The 13,752-nt window shown below is 43.8% G+C and overlaps 1 protein-coding gene across 4 annotated transcripts in view; it reads left to right on the top strand.

Annotated features, from left to right (window-relative positions):
* Positions 1-12,935, top strand: part of OBSL1 (obscurin like cytoskeletal adaptor 1) — a 246,191-nt gene extending 233,256 nt beyond the window's left edge. For all 4 annotated transcript variants that reach the window (XM_063933802.1, XM_063933805.1, XM_063933804.1 and 1 more), the window contains 6 exons: positions 6,845-6,998; positions 9,500-9,661; positions 10,081-10,185; positions 10,453-10,719; positions 10,914-11,183; positions 12,146-12,935. In XM_063933802.1, coding sequence (XP_063789872.1) covers positions 6,845-6,998; positions 9,500-9,661; positions 10,081-10,185; positions 10,453-10,719; positions 10,914-11,183; positions 12,146-12,153 — 966 coding nt within the window. In that variant the 3' untranslated portion in view covers positions 12,154-12,935. The remainder of the gene's footprint in view (positions 1-6,844; positions 6,999-9,499; positions 9,662-10,080; positions 10,186-10,452; positions 10,720-10,913; positions 11,184-12,145) is intronic.
* Positions 12,936-13,752: the final 817 nt, after the last annotated feature.

Consider the following 13,752-nt stretch of genomic DNA (forward strand, 5'->3'; position numbering starts at 1 on the left):
TAAATATTCAAGCACACAGAGTAAATGTAATAAAGACAGTTCCAATGTCCTTTCAGTCTCATGATTACAACATACAGTGCATCCGGAAAGTATTCACAGCGCTTCACTTTTTCCACATTTTGTTATGTTACTGCCTTATTCCAAAATGGAATAAATTAATTTCTCTAGCATCCATAAGGGATATTGGGGACAGAATTAGTACGATGGGTTTCTTCAACTGGGAGTGCTGGCTCTTCCCTCTATGCCTCCTCCTACAGATCAGTTTGGAAAAAAGTGCCCTCAGGAGAGGATGCACACTCTGCAAACCCCAGAGTTTTTCTTCAATTTCTTCTAAAAGTTTTCTTTCTTTCGGTATGCTGTTTGCGCAACAGCATACCTGCACCGTGGGAGTTAGGGGAAGGGGGGGGGGGGGGGGGGGGGGCGGTTACCGGCCTCTTGAGGTGCAGAGCCGCTTCCCTGCTGCAGGATCACCGTCCTGAGGGGCTGTTTGTTCAGCAGGGCATGGCGCCTTGGCTGTCGCAGCCGCAGCATGCCGCACACCCCTAACGCTGCCTGAAGGTGATCATCGGTGGTGAGTACAAGCCGGGGCCCCCGCTAGGGGGGTTCCCCGGTTCACTGTGCGGCTGAAGCGTGGATGAGGCGTACGGGTCCCTCCTGGGAGGGACCCGCTGTAGCCCCTGCGTGAGACTGGCTAAGAGGCATTTGTACCAAGCATTTATGTGAGGATACAACATAGGGAGACATGGCCAGTATAAATCTAAAACAGTAGCGCCGGCGCCATGGTGGGGGGCAGAGCTACATGAGAGTGGGCTCAGCGCCATTTTGGCGCCTTCTTCTGCATAGCAGCAGCCTCAACAGGTCCTCCATAACAGTCCCTGGATCACTGGTACCGGGTGTAGAGGGGTAGAGCCACTAGAGTGTGCACAAGTAACACCCCTCTGAGGGATTTTGCATAATACAATGTCACTGTTGCTTACTTTCAAAAATGCTGAAAGCCTCACTGGGGCTGTGCAGTGCTGGGTGCGCTGGTGTCCTCTCTCCTGTGTCTCCTCTTACATGCAATAGGACAGGCTTGTTTTGTATTTCAGGCTGTGTTGTCTGTGTGTTATACCTGTTTTTCTTATTCAATATAGTAAAACAGAAGTTATGCAGTGTTTGTAATGCTAGATTCTCTCCTAGTTGATCTGACTCACTATCATGTGAGCAGTGTAGTCAGTCATCTCAGAATGCTGATAACGATGTGGAGGAGAGTCCAGAGCCCTCCTGGCTGGGGGCTATCAAAACTATGATGTCAGATAGGTCATCACAGCTCACTGCATATACCAATAAAACTCAAGAGCTGCAGCAAGCTGTGGCAAATTTAGCTGCAAAATGCCCCTCCCTGTCCAATGCAGGTGCACAAAAAAACGTGCTTTACCTGCACTACTATCAGATACTGATGATGATTTACAGAATAATGGGGATGATACGGACCCCATAAGCGGGGACTCCACCCCTACGCAGGGTATTGAACCCCTTATACTGGCTATACGGGATGTTTTAAAGCTCCCCCTGGAGGATTCTACAAATCAGCAGTCATTTTTTCTCCCTCAAGACAAACTGACTGTCACGTTTCCTGATTCTTGGATGATTTATTTAAAATAGCCTGGAAAAATCCAGATAAAAAATATCAGGTGTCCAAAAGGTTTTTAAATACCTTCCCTTTTGCCCCTGAAGGCAGGAAATTCTGGGAAGAATCTCGAGCAGTGGATGTATCAGTCTCTCGCCTTTCCAAAAAGATGGTGCTCCCTGCTCCGGGATCCTTTACGGTAAAGGATCCGGGGGATTGGAAAAAAGAAACCACCTCTAAAATCTATCTACACTGCTACAGGTGTAGCTCAAAGGCCGGACATTGCTGGTTGCTGGATGACACATGCCATTCATACATGGGCTACTCAAATTCAAAAGGGCCTTTCTGGGGATATGACCTTGGTTACTTGTGTAACTTTACTAAAACACATTCAGGACACGGCAAGAGTCCTCTGTGACTCCATAAAAGAGATTGTCAATATACAGGCTAGAACAACTGCTTTGGCTGTGTCTGCTCGCAGAGCCATATGGTTGCGTCAGTGGATTGCAGACGCTGACTCCAAACGTAATGTGGAATCTCTTCCCTTCACAGGAAAATGGCTCTTCAGAGGGGAATTGGATGGATGGATCTCCAAAGCTACTGCTGGAAAATCCATGTTTCTTCTTTCAGGGGCTCCACCTGCTAGACGTACCTACCCGAGACCATCTACTCAGTCCTTTCGGTCCTCCAGATTTCGATCTAGGGCCCGGGTTGCCTCCATGCAGCTAAAGGCTCAAGAGGTAAGCCTAAGAAACCAGCCATTGCTGGCTCTCAGGACCAGAGCACCAGTTCAGCTTCAGCATGACGGTGCCACCCACCACGAGGGGATCTCGCGGTGTGGGCTTGATTATGTCACTTCAGCCACATCTGGGTCGGTTTCTGCTGAGATGCCTGGGTAAGGGACCTTATCTCTCAGGGTTACAAGCTGGAGTTCCACCCCAACGATTTTTCAAATCAGGCTTGCCAGCTTTGGAAAATATGCGTGTTTTTTGACAAGTTGGTCCAGTCCCAGATCATTGTTCCAGTACCCCTATTACAGCAAGGACAAGGTTACTACTCCAGTCTGTTTGTGGTACCAAAACCAGACGGGTCAGTGAGACCCAATTTGAATCTGAAGTTCTTGAATCTTTACCTGAAGGTTTTCAAATTCCAGATGGAATCTTTGAAAGCGGTGATTGCAGGCCTGGATCAAAAATAATTCCTTGTGTCCCTGGATATCAAGGATGCCTACTTTGATATCCCGATTTGGCCTACTCATCAGGCCTATCTACGGTTCGCCCTACTGAATGATCACTACCAGTTTCAGGCATTGCCCTTTGGCCTGTGTACAGCTCCGAGGGTGTTCACGAAGTTGATAGCGGAAATGATGTTCCAGCTCAGAGTCCAGGGGGTCAACATTGTCCCTTACCGGGACGATGTCCAGGTAAAAGCAAGTTACAGGGAGCTTCTACTGCTCCATATAGATCGCACTATCCGGCTTCTGTCTTACCACGGGTGGATCCTCAATCTACAGAAGTCTCTACTGGAACCGTCTCAACGGCTCCTGTTTCTGGGTATGATACTGGATACTGTAGCTCAAAGGGTGTTTCTCCCAGAGGACAAGGTGAGAACACTTCAAAAGATGATTTGCATGGTTCTCCATCCTGCTCGAGTTTCCATTCATCTTTGCATAAAGTTGTTGGAAAAAATGGTGGTCTCGTATGAGGCGATATAGATCGGAAGGTTCCATGCCAGACCCTTCCAATTGGACATCCTGAACAAGTGGTCCGGTACACATCTCCAGATGCACCGAATGATTCAGCTGTCACCCCAGACCAGGATTTCGCTCCTGTGGTGGTTGCAGTCTTCCAACCTGCTGGAAGGTTGACGTTTCGGGATTCAGGATTGGACCCTCCTCACGATGGATGCGTGTCTACGAGAATGGGGAGCTGTCACCCAGGGGGCGCAGTTCCAGGGCAGGTGGTCTGCCCAAGAGGCCCTACTCCCGATTAACATTCTGGAACATCGGGCGATATACAATGCTCTGATTCAGGCCTTGCCTCTGCTCACGGATCGGGTGATCCAGGTTCAATCAGACAACGTCACGGCAGTGGCGTACATCAATCGACAAGGAGGGACAAAAAGCAAGGCCTGCATGCGAGAAGTGTCAAAAATACTTCTCTGGGTGGAAAGAAATGCAAGAGCACTGTCTACAATTTTCATTCCGGGAGTGGACAACTGGGAAATAGATTTCCTGAGTCGCTACGACCTCTACATCCTCAGGTGTTTCAACAGATTGTCGACAGGTGGGGATACCCATAGAGCGACATGATGGCATCTCGTCTCAATTAGAAGCTCAAGCGAGTGCAGGAAAGGCACTGAAGTCACCTTGGCCTTACCGGCTTGTCTACATATTTCCTCCAATCCTGTTGATCCCAAGGGTACTCCAACAGATTAGACATCACAGAGTCCAAGTAATCCTGATTGGGCCGGATTGGCCCCGAAGGGCGTGGTACGCAACTCTTCTGGACATGTCCGTAGAAGACCCATGGCCTCTGCCGCTATGAAAGGATCTTCTTCAATAATAATTATTTTATTTTCTTCAGCAAGGACCGTTCGTCTACCCGGCTTACTGCGGCTTCGTTTGACGGCATGGAATTTGCGTGGAATATCCTAGCTCACAAAGGGCTTTTCAAAAAGGTAATTGCCTCTATGGTGCAAGCCAGAAAACCTGTGACGTCAAAACATTATCATCATATCTGGAGGAGATACGTCTCTTGGTACGAGGAACGCACGTATCTGCCTGCAGAGTTTCACTTGGGACGTTTCCTGCAGGCTGGTGTGGATAAAGGCTTATGTCTGGGTTCCGTTAAGGTCCAGATTTCAGCTCTTTCCATTTTCTTTAAGAAGAGATTGGCTGTCTTGCCAAAAGTTCAGACCTTCTTACAAGGGGTGCTCCACATACAACCTCCCTATGTGCCGCCTACGGCACCCTGGGCTTTGGATGTGGTGTTGCAATTTCTACAGCCCTCCTGGTTTGAGCCTCTGATGACGGTAGAAGACAAGTACCTCACATGGAAGACAGTGATGTTGTTGGTTCTGGCTTCTGCTAGACGCATCTCAGAATTGGGGGCCTTATCGTATAAAAGTCCATACTTGGTTTTTTACGAGGACAGAGCGAAACTCCGGACTAGACAGCAGTTCCTGCCAAAGGTTGTCTCCGCATTCCATCTGGCAAACTCTAGGCGGGTTGCCATGTGCTTTTTTTTTTTTTACTAAGGAATGGCTTCTGCCTGGCCACTCTACCATATAGGCCTGATTGGTGGATTGCTGCAGAGATGGTTGTCCTTCTGGAAGGTTTTCTTCTGTTCACAGAGGAATGCTGTAGCTCTGACAGAGTGACCATTGGGTTCTTGGTCACCTCCCTGACTAGGGCCCTTCTCCCCCAATAGCTCAGTTTAGATGGCCTGCCAACTCTAGGAAGAGTCCTGGAGGTTCCAAACTTCTTCCTTTTATGGAGGATGGAGGCCACTGTGCTCATTGGGACCTTCAAAGCAGCAGATATTTTTCTGTACCCTTCCCCAGAATTGTGCCTTGAGACAATCCTGTCTCGGAGGTCTACAGACAATTCCTTTGACATCATGCTTGGTTTGTGCTCAGACATGCACTTTCAAGTGTGGGACCTTATTTAGACAGGTGTGTGCCTTTCCAAATTATGTCCAATCAACTGAATTTACTACAGGTGGACTACAATTAAGCTGTAGGAACATCTCAAGGATTATCAGTGGAAACAGGATACACCTGAGCTCAATTCTGAGCGTCATGGCAAAGGCTGTGAATACTTATTTACATGTGATGTCTTAGTTTTGTATTTTTAAGAAATTTGCAAAAATCACAAAAAACTTTTCACGTTGTCATTATGGGGTATTGTGTGTACAATTTTGAGGGGAAAAAATGAATTTATTCCATTTTGGAATAAGGTTGTAACATAACAAAATGTGGAAAAAAGTGAAGCGCTGTGAATACTTTCCGGATGCACTGTAAATAGTTGAAACAGACCAATTTTTTAGAAATAGTGGAAGTTGAACTTTAAAGTAAAGTTTTTACCTTTTCTACAATGTTCATTTTCAGACAGACCCACAATTCTGCAGTAGTAGGTGCAAAGGCATTTTACTGTATAGGGCAGTTCTGGAAAGTACTGTAGAAACCTTGGTGTGTGCAAGGTAGTTATATAGGCATCTAATATATATATATGGAGAGAGATTTATTTTTAATTTTTTTATAAATACACATCTATTCCATTCAGCAGTGCTTCAGTAGTATTGATAAGGATACATAACATCCAGTATAAATTAGAACATCCCCCCTTTCCTCGCTACTCACAGTTACTTACCACTATAATTACTTGGTCACTAAAATACTAAAGATGGACATTTACTAAGCAGTGATAAAAGGGGAGAAGTGAGCCAGTGGAGAAGTTGCCCTTGGTAACCAATCTGCTGCTCTGTATACTTTTATAGTATGCAAATTATAAATGTTACGTCAATGCTGATTGGTTGCCATGGGCAACTTCTTTACTGGCTCACTTCTCCGCTTTTATCACTGCTTAGTACACCTTCCCCTAAATTCCAGGTAAAATTGAACACAGAACTAGGCCATATGACTAAGTTATGGGCTCACCAGTTGTTGTGGACATTGCAAGTTTTCTGTTTAATTAGAGATTTACTCAGAGATCGGGAGACTGTATGTTTCATCCAGGTAGTATAAGGGTGTTCTGTTCATTGATTTATGTTCTTTCAATTCGCCATATTTCTCTGTTTGGATGGTCTCTTTTAGGGTGGCTGCAGCAGCATTCTCTAATTCCCAGTGAGAAGAAGTGGATATCTTCTTATTATCAAATCTTATACGGGGCCCTCTATTGGGGATATTAATGTATTTATGAAGAATTCATGAATATATTTTCACAGTAAATTGATTCCCAAAATCCAAAGGTACTTACAGGAGTTTTGGGCTAAGTAGGCCATTCTAAATTAAATCATATTAACGGAGGTTTTGAAAGAGAAATTTCAGGATAGTTTCTGCTGACCGAACATAGGTTTACTTTCCTGGAAAATCTGCTCATATGACCAGGTTTCGTGTAGCTACTCGAAAAAGTTGAGAACAAGAATAACATCTGTGTGGTTGATCTGTTTACTTTGGGAAAGAATGATGAAGATAGACGGAGGAATTGTGAGTAAAGAGTATGTTCTGTTACAGGACGGGGAGCAGCTAGCCCTCAGCTCAACGTGCCGCATGTTCTCTGTAGGACGACGGAGAATCCTGCACCTCAATCAGTGTGGTCCACAGGATGCTGGGACGTACACCTGCCACGCAGGTGACCTCACTGCCTCTGCCATGTTACGTGTCCTTGGTGAGTCTTGGTAACATTGAAGGGGCCAGATAAAATAAAGATATACACTTGAGGGCTCTAATAATACAGGTATATTCTAATATCTCCAATGCAAACTAAGCAGTGACTTAACTACTGCCCCCGCAGCCACTGCAGTGCCTTGGAGGCGCAGGGCTGCGGGAGCGCCGCCGCCGCCTCTGATTGCTGCTGTGAGTTTTGGGAAGGAGCCAGAGGGCACAGTGCGCGCCTCTCCTGTGTGTCCTCCCTGGGTCTCCGGCGGCGGCATGTCTGTTAAATGAAGTGCCAGTTCATGAGCCAATCAGAGCTTGCAGACCGGCAGCGGAGGGTGTGTAACTGGCACTGGGGGTATATATGTAACTGGCACTGGGGGGGGGGGCATATGTGTAACTGGCACTGGGGGGACATATTTGGCACTGGGGGTATATGTGTACTTGGCGCTGGGGGGGCATGTTTGGCACTGAAGGTATATGTGTAACTGGCACTGGGGGGAATATTTGGCACTGGGGGTATATGTGTAGCTGGCACTGGGAGGGGCATATGGGGCACTGGGGGCATATGTGTATCTGGGACTGGGAGGCATATTTGGCACTGGGGGCATATGTGTTTCTGACACTGGGGGCATATTTTTATCTGCCACTGGGGGCATATGTGGCACTGGGAGCACAGCCCTAGCAACAAGCATTACCCCCTGGTAACAAGCACAACACCCAGCTCATGAAATCCCTGGCAACAAGCATTACCCCCTAGCAACGAGCATGACACCCAGTGCATGAAACCCCTGGCAACGAATATTACCCCTGGCAACAAGCTTGAAACCCAGCACATGATACCTCTGGCAACAAGCATAACACCTAGCGCATGAAACCCCTGGCAATGAGCATGACACCCTGAGCATGAAAACCCCTTGCACCGTGCATGGAACCAAGAGCATGAAACCCCTGGCAACGAGCAGGTAATTTAAAAGTAATTAGAAGCCTTACTGTAGGACTTAATGTGTAATGGGCATTGCGGTGTGTGGCATAATGTATCACGGACATTTGCGGTGTGTGTCATAATGTGTCACAGGCATTACGGTGTGTGGTATAGTATATCACGGGCATTGTGGTATGTGGTATAATGTGTCAGGGGCATTGCAGTGTGTGACAAAATGTATAATGGGCATTGCAGTGTGTGGCATAATGTATCACGGACATTGCAGTGTGTGGCATAATGTATCACGGACATTGCGGTGTGTGTCATAATGTGTCCCAGGCATTGTATGTGCTATAATGTATCAGGGGCATTGCAGTGTGTAGCATAATGTATAATGGGCATTGCGATGCGTGGCATGTTTCACAGGCATTACGGTGTGTGGCATAATGTGTCGGGGACATTACGGTGTGTGGCACATTGTGTCATGGCCATTATTGTGTGTGGCATAATGTGTAAGGGCCATTGCAGTATGTGGCATAGCCATAATGTATACTGGGCATTACTATAAGGAGGAAAAATGACAAATAATGTAAGGGGCGTGAATCAGGATTATTTTTTTTTCCTGTGGTGGCCAACGTCTGGGCGTGCAGGTTGCAAAACTGGGGTATAGGGTAGTCTTTTCCTGCAATGCCACACCCCTTTATGCAAAAGCACACCCATTTCAGCAAGGCCACACCACCTTGTGCGCCGATTCATCACTTTACTAGTGCCATTTATGGAGGAGGGGGGATGGGCGCGCCAGAGAATGTTTTGGCTTGGGGGAGAAAAATTTCTCGTTATGCCACTGAAACTAAGTACAACCTTGCTTATGAAAGTAGCAAATGTAAGTTACATTTGTTTTTTCACCTAGGCATATTGAATGCAGCCATTTTGTGAGTAATCTACTAGGATTTAGTGGCATCAGTACCTCATGCCTCATTGGCGTTACTCATTGAGAAACTGCCTTCCCATGAATTTTGGTTCAGTTTACAATATGCCCGTCTCCATTGTTTGTAGATGTCTGATACACTGTAAAGTGTACCCATCACGTGCATGCATTGGAGGCAGCCATTTTGTGGGTTGGACCAATATTCAACCTGTCTGTTCACTTTGAATTGGTGACAGCCATGAAGCATAAGGGAGATGCTTTACTCATTATACCTCAGTGGTCTTACTAATGATTAATAAGCTGCATTCTTGTGAATATTGGTTAATAATTTACTTCTCTCCATACCCAGTATACACAGAGTTGACAGTGACTTGGAATATTTCAATATACTTTTTTTTATGACTCTTCCACCACGTAAAGTGGAAATTTTATTTGAAGTAAATATGAATCTTTTATTTTGTAGTGTTTAGAGTCAGCTCCTACATAGAGTACCTAAATAATGAGGGACATTTCTGAAAGCTGTTCCACAGGTAGATGTGAAAAAAAGGTACTTTATAGCAACCAATCAGAATCTAATTGTTGCTCTGGACAGCACTAGCTATTCTGCAGTTACCAGTAGTAATAATATTCCTTCAAACATCCCACCTTCTATGTCCAACAGAGCAAGAGCCACAGGTGCTGAAAGACCTGCAGGACGTTCAGATAGTGGAGAATGATAATGCTGCATTCATCTGTGAAGTATCCTGTGCCCAGGCCAAGGGGGAATGGTTTAAGAATGGAGAGAAAATTAAAGTAACATCTACTACAAAGATCCGACAGGAAGGTAATTCTATTGGAACAACCTGGACTAGCCCTGTGTGACATTTTCTATAAAACTAAACTGATCATTTTATTTATTTATTTTGTCTCAGCATCTATGGCCCAAACAAAATGGTTTCTATTATGTCTTAATGTTGACCCATCATCTGCACAAAGTGGAAGCAGCCAAAGCTTTTTAGAATAAACTGAAAACCGTTGACCATACTAACACGTGAAATCCTAGTAAATTGATAAGCTCTGTGTATGTGATGGAGCAACTTGAAATGGAAAATATGTCCACAACATATACTAGGGAAATGTTTTCTTGAGTCGGTGGCCATTGTTCTAGACTTTGCATGGTGCCCTTGAAAGTTTTTTTGCCTTTGTCAAACACTGCTTAATCTTTCCATTGGGTTCCAATGTTCCATCATTATGTTTCTCCAGGAAGGCGGCATTTCCTGCTAATCTGTGGGGCACAGTGTGAAGATTCTGGAGAAATTCTCTTTCAAGCCAGAAGAGCAGAGTCAAAAGCTAAGCTCCAAGTCACAGGTCAGATACACAAACTTCTCTTAGAAAACAACTTTTGTCTGTTTTTTGAGGCAAACCATTCTTTATACTTGTTATATGTGTTTTTGTGCATGTGCGGTCATTAACAAAGCAAAATTCAGCATTTTCTTAAACCAACTGGTCTCAACTGCAATGTAAGATTCTATCACAAGAGATCATATGCGTTACCAACTCAATTTGTTATTATAGTTTTAAAAGTATGATGTGATTTTGAGAATTTTGTTTTGTTGTTACTGACTGGCACTTTAGAGCTCCCTGTCCGGATAGTAAAGTCTCTGAGAAACAAGACGGCTATGCAAGGCCATCGCGTGATTTTTGAGTGCAAGGTCAGCCCGGCTCGAGCTAGAGTCTCTTGGCTGCGAGGAGCGCATGTGATTCTGCCATCCGACAAATATCAGATAACCAGCGAGGATGCATTCCGTACACTTTTCATCAATGATCTGAGCCCCGAAGATGAGGATGTCTATACCATGAAGACTTCAGAAGGGCAGAGCTCAGCCCGGTTACTTGTAGAGGGTAAGAAATGAATATATAAAAACAACATTGTAGAACTGTAATAACTATTTGAGATAAGATCACACAGTCATTAAAACTAATAATTACAGTACTAGTATGTTCATTATTTTTCTTAGGGAAATATATTCACTCTCTTGGTTTCTTTAAAACATATGGTAATACCTTCTTAATACAAAACTATGTTATTATTTCAGGTTTAGCCATACAGATGTTTCAGAGTCTGAGAGATGTAAAAGTTTTAGCCCCCAATGATGCTTGTTTCGAGTGTGAGGTATCCATTCCTCTGTCCCGGCCTCCACAGTGGAGTTTAAATGGGATTATGCTGCACAATGGAACAGACATAGCCATCGAGATCCGAGGGAACCGACACAGGCTCATCCTGAGGAACACACATATCGGAATGTCCGGAACAGTGAGATTCACAGCTGGCAAAACACGTTCAGAAGCCCAACTTATCGTGCAAGGTAGTAAAGAGAGATGGTACAAATCAGTGTGTGAAATGAAGGACTGTACCATACAACCATCAAATGGGGACTGTTGTGAAATGTCAAATTCAATATACTTTGAAAAATCCACTTTTTTCTAAAACCTTTTCCTCTCCACCATTATTGTTGGTTCTGTTGGAACTTTTCTTGCAATTCTATCAAACTATTAGTCTTTCAGAAGGCTTCACAACCTCTGATATATTGACTGATTTCTGTATGCTCAGCTGTATGGCTGCTACAGGCTTGAAGAGGTAAGAAATGACTTACCATTTAGCTGGCCAGTGGATGTCCCCTCTGCACATGTGTTCCCCCAGGGAGCACATGGGCACAGCACTGAAAGCCATGACTTAGGTTTCCAGATGCAGATTCTTTTTAGATATAGATTTTTTTCAATTATTTTAAAATAATTTACAAAGGAAAAAGATTTATTTTAATAATAAAGCTTTCCCCCCCCTTTCCTGGCCTGTCTTCTATTGGTACCCTGAGACATACCTCTACCATCCTTTTTAAATAGGCCCCATGCTTTGTATGTTAAGTAACTGTGAGTAATTACTGTCTGTGTAGTAATACTTGTATCAGTGATGGCTGCTAGATATTAAGTGACAATTAGTATTAATTCAAAACAAGGGTTTTGCTTTAAAACTAATCACAACTTATCTAGCGGCTATCTTGTAGATATCACGCTGGGACCATTAAATTGCAACCTATTACATGGCCCATATGGTACTCCGATGCTATGTTACACCTTTGCTGTATTACTCCTTTGTAGAGCAGTTGATGTCTGCTAGGAAGAACCTCATGCAACGCGCTGTCATACAGTATTTTGTTCCCTGAAAGAGAGACTCCTGATTGCTCCCCACTCCCTATTGTTTCCATTTAGTAACGTCTTACTTACTTTATTTCAGAAATAGTAAATTTCATTCTCTGCTTCTTTTCAACAGAACCATAGTAAGATGCTTGGCATTGGCCAGGGTCTACATCAGCCAGCATGGACTTCTGTACTCTACTTCCGACTCTGCCTTCTTTTCTCTGCGTTTCCAGACTAGGTAGAGCTGGGCTCGTACCAGTGACTTGCAAGTGCTCAGTTTAAGCAAAGCTTTTTTTATAAAACATTAGGAATGGGTTATAAACCCCTGCAATCTCTGCACTCTTTTATTTATTATTGTAGTTCTAATTCTGTTCACCCCTCTCAGCAAAAATAACACAGTAATGGAATGGTTCATCCAGACAAAATCCCAAGCGAAGAGTGCGGAAGACGGTGACAAGATGGCGATATTGGGATGTGAATTAGATGAGTGACATAAGGCTGACGATAATAGTTAAGTTAAAAAGAAGCTACGTAACAGCTAAAAACGCTTTTTATATGAAACATTCTTTACATCTAGCACACCTAACAAAATCATGTATCAGTTTCTAGATATCAGTGTATTACTATCGCTGACTAGGAGAAGATTGCTGAAATATTTTAAAAATGAGACGTTACGTTGAGGAAGGTAAATAAGAAATGTTGTGGAGAATGTGCAGGCTATAAGAGAGACACAAGTGTGGACAGACGTGAGTTCCTGACAACTGTCTACTGTATGTTTGAGGATAGGTAGAGTGATTCTGTAAGTGGAAGAATGCTGCTAAGGTCTATGTCCTTCCAGAGAAGATATGTTGGCCGCCTTCCGCATTTCACTCCAGCTGTGTACGCTCCTCTTCTGCCTTTGCTAATAAACTTCTCCCTCTGAACTCTGTGCTCTACTTCTTCACACTACAAGGAATTTCAAAAAACTTTTTTTATGTGATAAAAACCTTTGTTTCTGTGTAAAGCTTCCAACTTTAAGATACACTCGTCATACCGTTTAATAGTCCAGCATGAACAAAAGCCTTATTGCAATTAGAGATGCTCAAAAGTGTTTTTAAGAACTCTCAAACCGGTTCATCAAATCAGCTCTAAAGTTTAAAAATTTGCAATACTCAAATTTTACTTAGAAGAGCACTTTCGGACTGTGAATTTCAGTAATGTTCACTGTAACATTAAATAAACACAGGTTAAAAATCTTTAAAAAGTTGGTATTCACGCCAGCAAAATGTCACTGTTTATTTTAATGAAATAGGCTGTCCGGCAGGCAACGGATACTTTAGTCTACTGAGTAAAATGTGCGCCCCTGAAGGTTATGATCCTTTCACCTAATAAATTAAATCGACTGTCCTGCAAGTAACGTTCCTTTGATATAAAGAATGAAATGTGCTGTCCTGCAAGCAAATCATTCTTTAATATAATGAATAAAACGGGTTGTATTGAAGGCAAGGAATCTTTGAACTGATTAATAAAATTCGGTTGTCCTTGCGGACGATTCTTTAATATAATGAATGGACTGATCTGTCATGCAGGCAATGATCATTTGACATAATAATAATAATTCAGAGCCAATAAGCTGGAAGACGTCAAGTTTGTGATGTCACAGGAAGTAGAGATAGACATCAAAAGTGCTTCAGCCATCAAAACTTTCCATGTGATGGTAACTAACCATCACATCAAAAGAAATTGATGAAAACCGGTCTT

The sequence above is a fragment of the Pseudophryne corroboree genome, chromosome 7, assembly GCF_028390025.1.
Source record: "Pseudophryne corroboree isolate aPseCor3 chromosome 7, aPseCor3.hap2, whole genome shotgun sequence".
Classification (NCBI taxonomy): domain Eukaryota; kingdom Metazoa; phylum Chordata; class Amphibia; order Anura; family Myobatrachidae; genus Pseudophryne; species Pseudophryne corroboree.